General features: G+C 36.1%; 1 protein-coding gene across 5 annotated transcripts; it reads left to right on the top strand.

The window, feature by feature from the left end:
* The first annotated feature begins 1,174 nt into the window (after window positions 1-1,174).
* LOC145042178 (uncharacterized) lies at window positions 1,175-6,910 on the top strand. 5 transcript variants are annotated; one of them, XR_013680561.1, is made up of 5 exons: window positions 1,175-1,239; window positions 1,384-1,763; window positions 2,200-2,506; window positions 3,575-6,586; window positions 6,679-6,910. XR_013680561.1 is itself a non-coding variant. In XM_078990566.1 (4 exons), the coding sequence occupies exons 2-4, from the start codon at window positions 2,246-2,248 to the stop codon at window positions 3,911-3,913; spliced, it is 489 nt and encodes a 162-aa protein (XP_078846692.1). In that variant the 5' UTR covers window positions 1,246-1,763; window positions 2,200-2,245; the 3' UTR covers window positions 3,914-4,170. The 5 variants fall into 5 exon arrangements, 1 of the variants encoding a protein (XP_078846692.1); XR_013680559.1 differs by lacking the exon at window positions 1,175-1,239 and having other exon boundaries at window positions 1,246-1,593; window positions 1,670-1,763; XR_013680560.1 differs by lacking the exon at window positions 1,175-1,239 and having other exon boundaries at window positions 1,246-1,763; window positions 3,575-5,891; window positions 5,979-6,586.
* The last annotated feature ends 1,387 nt before the right edge of the window (window positions 6,911-8,297 follow it).

The following is an 8,297-nucleotide window of genomic DNA, read 5'->3' as shown; positions in this document are numbered from 1 at the left end:
TAGTATATTATGAGAATAATATATTAATTATTAATCATATTATTTAATTAATATTTAATCAGATTTTAATCTGGAATTAATTTTTGGGATTTAAGGAATTAATTAAAAGTACATAGCTTGTTTTGCAATTAATTAATAGTTGTGAAGTTGGGCTCTTCGACTACTTGGATAGGAGTGGATGACAATTATAGGCAGACCTTATAATTTTCCTTCCAAGGCTTCTAATTAGGGAGTCCATGGGCTACTTAGGCCATAACCAGGAAATTAGGGTTTCCACCTGCAAACCCTAGCTTTGGGACTAAACAACCACTAGCATATATGGAGGGTAACCCCTTGGATTTTCAGCCCCATGTTATTAACCCTATTAGAAGCAAAAATTCATAGATGCCTCATCCTCTCTCCTTTCATCCTCTTCCAAAGAGTGTTTGTAAGCAATTAGAGATGTCATATTTGAGGCACTTGCTTTCAAGAACTAAAGATCTACAAGGATTAATTATTATTACTAAATAACAATTAAGGTATGTATCTAAACCTTTATTTTGATTTTTATAGATGTATATTAGGGTTGTGTGAACACATAGGATTTGTAGTTATGTTCAAAACCCATATGTGGTATCAGAGCCTTGGATGTTTTACAATTGAATATGATACAATTGTGAATTTTTTAAAGGAGAAGGTAGTAGAATCGTCTTTCTGTTCATATAACTCGACGAGTGCATTGCGCAGACACAACGAGTTGCCCTGTCGCATCGCTGATTTTTCAGTTTTGATAATTGTTATCTTGGCTTGATTAGGATAATTACCTTAATTCGTTTTCCTGCTTAAAATTGATTTTGTTTTTGTTTATATGTAATTGGATATCCTTATCAAAAGTTATGATTTGGTTAAATTTTTAGATAAAGATAAATTAATTTATTAATTTAATTATTTAAAAAAATTAATGTAGTATTTTTGAAAAGTTTAAAAAACACACCATTTGGTTTTATAATTTAAAATTTAATTAAATAGTTTAATTTTGAGATCTTAAAATTTTAGAAAACTAGTATTTTAAAAGTTTAAAATACACCCTTATGTTATATATAAAATTAAAAGTCTTTTATATATATATATATATATATATATATATATATATATATATATATATATATATATATATATATATATATATATATGGAAAAACTCATAAAAATCCTATCTATTATATCTCAATACTTAGAAAAACCCCTATATAATTATTTTGTACGTATTAACCACTATGATTTCCAAAACCGTTTAAAATCTCAACTTTATCCATTAACATATTCTCGATCTGTAAAAAAAAACCCTTAATCCCAAATCTTCCTCAATTTTGATTTTGATTTCTGTTTCAATTTTGTTTTGAAGGTGACTGGGATGAGGCTCAATGGAACGGTCTCGGGTCTCAGCTAGAGGACAAAGAAAACAGCGACATGTTTTTTTTAATGTTTCATTTCTTGATATTTGTTGCAGGTTTTTAAGTGGAGAGGATGATGAAAAGTAGGTTGCTAGATGTTGTTTGGTTTCAGAAAAGGCAGTGTGCAGGTCGTCGGGTTTTGCAAAGGTCTCCGGTCTCAGGTGGGTTTGGAACCGAAGGGTAGGTATCCCTTTTTCCGATTTGTTTCTCGGGTTTCACATGTGATGTTTCGAGCAGGTGACGGTGGTTAAACGGTTGTTGATTTCTTGGTGACGGTTTCGGAAGATAGTTGGTTCTCGGTTTTTTCAGATTTAAGCAAAAGTAGCAACATGTAATGGTGGTGGAACAAACACAATTTTTTTCTTTCTTCCCTTCTTGTTTACTCAACAGAAGAAATGATTTTTGTGATTTGATTCTGATTTTCGGTAGCAGCAACACACAAAAAGAAGAAAAACAAGCTTTTATTTGTTATGTTGCAAGTTCTCAATGGGGACTATGAACGATGTCCTTGCTTCTCTTTGATTCTTCTTCTTTCAATCTTGATGGTGGAACAAACACATTTTTTTCTTCTTTCCTTCTTGTTTACTCGACAACACCAACTCACACACACAAAAAAAAAAAAACGATTTTTGTGATTTGGTTTTGATATTTGTTAGCAACAACATACAAAAAGAAATTATCAGATTTCTTTTATTCTTTTCTTGTTCTGTTTTGTGATTCATCTTTCTTCTTCCTCTTTTTTTTTTTTTTTTTTTTTTTTTTTTCAGTTTGTGTTGCAAGTTTAGAGGTTTGAAACAAAGGAGATGATGAACAATGAGCTCTATGAGGGTGATGGTCTCCTGTTCTGTGATTTTTTTTTCTTTTTTTCATTCTTGTTCATCTGAAACCACAAGGAAAACAACTATATTTCTATCTTTTCTTTGGTTCTCACCAAAACAGAACGGAGGAGACGAGTTATGGGTTTCGGTTAATGGTGGTTCGTGGTTGTGTAGCAGCGGTGATCTTGGGGGTGGGGGTGAACCAAAAAACACAGCAACAGAGACATCAAGGAGGTGGTGTTCGACAGTTCAACAGGTCCGAATGCAAAGGATGATGAATAGTGTTTAATGCATAATGCTTAATGCGTACATAGGGGTTTTCTAAGTTTTTCCCATATATATATATATATATATATATATATATATATATATATATATATATATATATATATATATATATATATATATATATATATATATATATATATATGTGTGTGTGTGTGTGTGTGTGTGTGTGTGTGTGTAAGTATATGAAAAGTCAGTCTTACTGCTAGTAGGTCTCATTCACGAAGCTGGTCTATAAGGGGTGTTTAAGGAAGTGGCATATAAAATGACCGTCATTGGGTTTAATAGGCCCCATTCTTACCCACTGCTAGTAGGCCCCATTCTTACTCACCGCGCCCTTGACTAGTGGAGGGTCGTTAGTCAAATGGGTTTAATAGGACACTAAACTCTCATTAATATGTATAACGATATATATATATATATATATATATATATATATATATAAAGTAACTCAAAGTTTTTTTTTTTTTTTTTAATTTCCCAATCTTAGTTACTTTAGGAAAAATGTGAATTTGATGCTAATCAATGAAATTCCACATTGCACTTTATACAAGTCGTTAGTGGAGCGTGTGTGGTTAAACTGCACACTAACATGGGCTCATAAAGGTTGGCAATGGGTGGCTCGTAAATTATTATTGATCGATGGAGTGTGTGTGGTTAACCGGCACATTGATTAGGTGATAAATGACCTCGAGAGTAGCAAGCTAATTTTCATGGTTATTCACACCTTGATTGTGAGCCTTGGTATCTTAGTTACAAATGGAAAAGGCATAATCGAGATTAAACATGCCATTCTACTTCAGTGAATCTCAAAATATCTACGAATTTTTCAATTCTAAAACGTAATTCATTTAAATTTCGTTTCCATGGTGGAATTGGTAAATCGTTATTTACCTACCTTTAAATAATTTACAATTGGATTACGACATCCCTTTTCTAAATTAGGAATTATTGTATTGGGTCCTAGCCTTAATATTCATTTGGGTGTTATATTAAGGATTTCTTATCTAATCAAACTTTTGTCTTTCTTCTTTTGTAGATGTTAAATTCCCACAACGCTTCTGGCTCCAACAAGAACAACTCATCAAACACCTTCTCGCTCTTGAGCATTTGTGCCAAGCTCACATTCGATGGCTCCAACTTTAATGATTTGATACACAACATTAGGATGACTTTGCGATTTGAGGACAAGGAATATGACCTCGACAAAGAGCTGAATGAGAGAGTTGAATCTAAAGCTACTCTTGAAGAAATAGTTGAGTATGGGTCCCACTGCAAAGACGCGACCAAAGTGTTGTGTATCATGGTGGCAACTATGAGGCCTGAGCTGCATCAGTTTTATGTGGACTATTGGCCTTATGAGATGTACAAGAGTTGATAGAGAAGTTCCATCAAATAGCACGTCAAGAAAGGTATGGGATAGTTAAATCTCTCATAACCACTAAGATGATGGATTGAGAGTCTGTCACGACCCACCTACAACACATGCAACACTATGTGGATCATTTGCTGAAACATAATGTGAATTTTGACGAGAAATTGGCCATCGATATAGTCTTGCACTTGCTATCTAGTTTTTATGATCAGTGTAACGCCCCAATTCTGGTATGTTATTTAGTATTATTATTTATTCAAGTTTCAAGAGGGACTCGATGAGTCAGTAGCCCGACTCATCGAGTAGAGACGAGATTTCGAGCATGTTTAAGTTGGCGACTCGGCAAGTCCATATCTTGGACTCGGCGAGTCCATTAGTCTGAATGAAACCTTAAATCCCCAGGTTTTTCACCCTATTTAAACCATGTTATGAGCCCCAACCCGTCCCCTTGACCCTCAGAGCATCATTTAGCAAACCCTAACCTTTCCTTGAGCATTTTGAGCATTTATTGTGTGAATCTTGAAGTTTTGGAAGAGAAAAAAGAAGCTAGATCCAAGGGAGTAGAAGGAGATCCAAGATCTTTCAGCTATTACAGAGTTATTGACGTAAAAATCAGATTCCCTCTATTTCTATGTTTGATTATCCATTTTTGAATCACATTTAGACCATTTAATCCATTCCTTAGCTTATTTATGGTAGAGAGATCACATTAGGGTGATTGGCCTTTGGGTCTAGTCATGTTTCAGTCCCTAAGTCGTGGATCTAACACTCTTATGGATCCTTTTTGCTTGAAAGCCCTAGATCTATTCCTTTAAGTGTCTTTTTAGCTTTTAAATCCATTTTCATGCATATGTACATGTAAAGTTGGAAACTTTATGTGGTAAGTAAGCTTTATGAACCCAAATCTATAAGTTGTATGCATTAGATTTGAGCAGAATCATCGGAGTAGTGTTGCATGCAACCGACTCGGCGAGTTGTTCTTCAGACTCGGCGAGTCGGGTCGTGAGTCCCCGATTTCTTCCCCTTTTATGTGTCATGCCAAGTGGAATCAGTGAGTTATAGGTGGACTCAGTGAGTCGGAGATCGAAATCATTCATGAGGGGACTCAGCGAGTCCAAGGCAATCCTCATACCTCAAGAACAGACTCGAGGAGTTGTTCATACAACTCGGCGAGTCACGGCCAGAGTGTTCATGTGTTGAAGGAGGACTCTACGAGTTGTTCATACAACTTGGTGAGTCGGATGCAGATTGACTGGGTGTTAGTATCGAAGAGGAACTCGTCGAGTCTATGCCAAACTCGACGAGTAGTAGCAAGCAGAAGCAAGAAAGTGAGAGTAAGGACTCGACGAGTTGGTGACCCAACTCGACAAGTCAGGTCAACTGTATGTTGACTTTGACCAATAGGTTGACTTCGACCAGGGATAAAATAGTCATTTTATCCTCAATGTAGTTATCAGTGATTGATTGAGTGTACTTATGGAAGTTGTAGCCGGGGAGATACCGGAGCAGCAACAGACAGTTTCCCGAGTAGTTCATTCAGTATCCAGATTATGAGGTGAGTTTCCTTCCAGTAGGAACGGGTCTATGGCCACAATGCCGACCCGATTAGCTAGCAGTAGTTTCCGGACTTCGATACGATGTAGCAGATTGTGTGTTTGATGCCTTCATGGATCAGACAGGATTTATGTCTTATGTGTTCTGGGCTATGGCCTGATGCAGTATGCAGTATATGTGTTTATGTTAGTTGATATGTGTTATGGTAGTTGATGTTTGTTTATGCTATGCTATGATCAGTTAGTTCCGAACTTTGGTCCGATACAGTTAGTTTCGGACTTCGGTCTGATGCAGTCAGTTCCAGACTTCGGTCCGATGCCGCTAGTTCCGGACACCGGTCCGATGCAGGGGACAAGGTCCCAGTCAGTTCTGGACTTCGATCTGATGCAGTTTCCAAACTTCGGTCCGATGCAGTGGGCAAGGTCGAGTATGTGATTTATATGTATTGTATGGTATGTGGTAGTTTGGGGGAGCTCACTAAGCTTCATGCTTAGAGTTTCAGTTGTGGTTTTAGGTACTTCTACAAGTAAAGGGAAGAGCTCAGGATGATGGCATCGCACACACCACAGCTTCAGTCTTTGTCCTGGGAGTTTGTTATGATTCATAGTTTTATTTGATACAATTGTTTCATGGCATTTTATTATGATTTGAGATATTTGACGTATGGTTTTATGATATGACATTCAGTATATGATTTTTATTATTATTAAAACAAAAAACTTTTGGTTCGTATTTTTGGATGTTACAATCAGTTCAAAATGATTTATCATTTCAAAAAGAGTAAATCACGTTGAGTCAACTTAAAGGCTTGCTGAGAACTGCTGAAAGTGGATTAAAGGGAGAAGGTATTGAATCCACTCCTACTTCTGCTGCTACTGTCTTGGCCGTTGGGCATGGGAAGGGAAGAAGAGGAAAGCTCCTTCAAAGCAGAATCGGAATGGAAAGTCTCAAGTCGGGTCATCTAGCAATGACCCTAAAAGAAAGTCTAGTTCTGAAGCTCCCCTACCTCTAGTCCTAAAGAGGCTACCAGCTTCTACTTCCATGACAAGGGGAATTTGATGAAAAGCTTCCCCAAGTACTTACATGATAAAAAGGATGGCAAGATCAAGCCAACCTCGGCAGGTATTTACACTATTCAATATAAAAACTCAACGCATTCTAATTCTTGGGTCCTTGATAAAGGATGTGGTTTTCACATTTGCTCTGACTTTCAGGGACTAAGAAGGAGTGAGGATGTGGAGCATGGGAAGATGAACCTGATTATGGGAAATAAGAGATCGTCTCCTGTTACCAAGATTCGGATTTACTCTTTAGTGCTTAGTAGTGGGTTAAGTTTAGATTTAAATAATTGTTGGTAGTCATTAGAAATGACAAGGAATAGTATTTCATTTCATGGTTTGTGCAGAAAAGGTTTTAGATATTCTTTCAATAATGAGAATGGTTTTATTAATGCTTACTATAATGGTGTATTTTATTTTGAATCATTACCTTGTGATGGTGTATATAAATTATGATGGTTGTAGACAATTTAGGAAATAGTGTGTTACAAATTGATGCATCTAATGGATTCGACAAAGCATGCTTGTGGCATTGTCATCTTGGACATATCAAGAACAAACGCATTGCCCAACTCTAAATCGATGGAGTGATGGAATCATTTGACCTAAGATCAGATGATACATGCGAGTCTTGTTTTCTTGAATAGATGACTAAATCACCTTTCACTGGTGCTTATGAAAGAGGTGAAGCATTATTGGATCTCATACACACAGATGTGTGTAGGCCCTTCAGATCCACCACAGGCGATACAAATAGATTTCATGTGAATTTTACCAATGATTATAGCAAATATGGATCTATCTACTCAATTAAGTTTAAGTCAGAAACCGTTGAAAAGTTCAAAGAGTTGATACATGAAGTCGAAAATAAATTGAGCAACAAGATGAAGATGCCAAGATCTGATAGGGGTGGTGAGTATCTTAGTATTGAGTTCCATGATTATATCAATGAATATGGAATTGTTTCACAATTGAAACCTCCTAGGACACCATAACATAATGGTGTGGCTGAGAGGCATAATTGAACCTTGTTAGACATGGTTCGATCCATGATCAGTCGAGCTTTGCTTCCGATATCATTCTGGGGGTAAATCTTAGAGATTGTTGCTAATGTTCCTAATCTAGTCCCAATAAAGATTTTTTCCAAAACACCTCTCAAGATGTGCACAAGGAAAGTTCCCTCGTTGCCACATATCAAGGTTTAGGGTTGTGAAGCTTTTGTTAGATGAGAGACTCACGACAAGCTTGAACCTTGAAGTGAACGATGTATTTTCATTAGCTATCCGTCACACCCCAAAACTGTAGCGACGGAAACATTTGGGGGTGGAGGACGTCACATATAGTATCACAACACAAAATAACAGTAAACAAGCAAAAAACATCATCAATTGCATTAATAATATAATTTAATACAAGTGTGTTTTGTATAGTTTATAAGACACCAGAAATATGAATCAAAATAAAAGATGAGTCTTGAATGTGCTCCATCTTCTCAAAACTAGCATCGGTACCTGTCTACTGATGACCTGAGAAAACAAGTTATTTTGAAAGAGTTTATCAGCTTTAAAGCTGGTGAGTTCATAAGTATTTTAGTGTCATTGTTTGTATCAAAATGTTTGTAACAATGTTTGAAGTATGAGTTTGTAAATGTTGTAGTAAAAGTATGTGAATGCTTGTAAATCCAAGAAAATCCTATATTTTCTACTAAAAGTAGTCTTCTACCAACGCCCGACTGTTTTGTATGTTCGTTTCTTGTAAAAGTGTGTAATTTTCCC

This window comes from Lactuca saligna, chromosome 4 (genome assembly GCF_052625555.1).
Source record: "Lactuca saligna cultivar CGN05327 chromosome 4, ASM5262555v1, whole genome shotgun sequence".
NCBI lineage: Eukaryota > Viridiplantae > Streptophyta > Magnoliopsida > Asterales > Asteraceae > Lactuca > Lactuca saligna.
The sequence above is the reverse complement of the archived record's forward strand: the minus strand, read 5'-3'. Positions and strand labels throughout refer to the sequence as shown.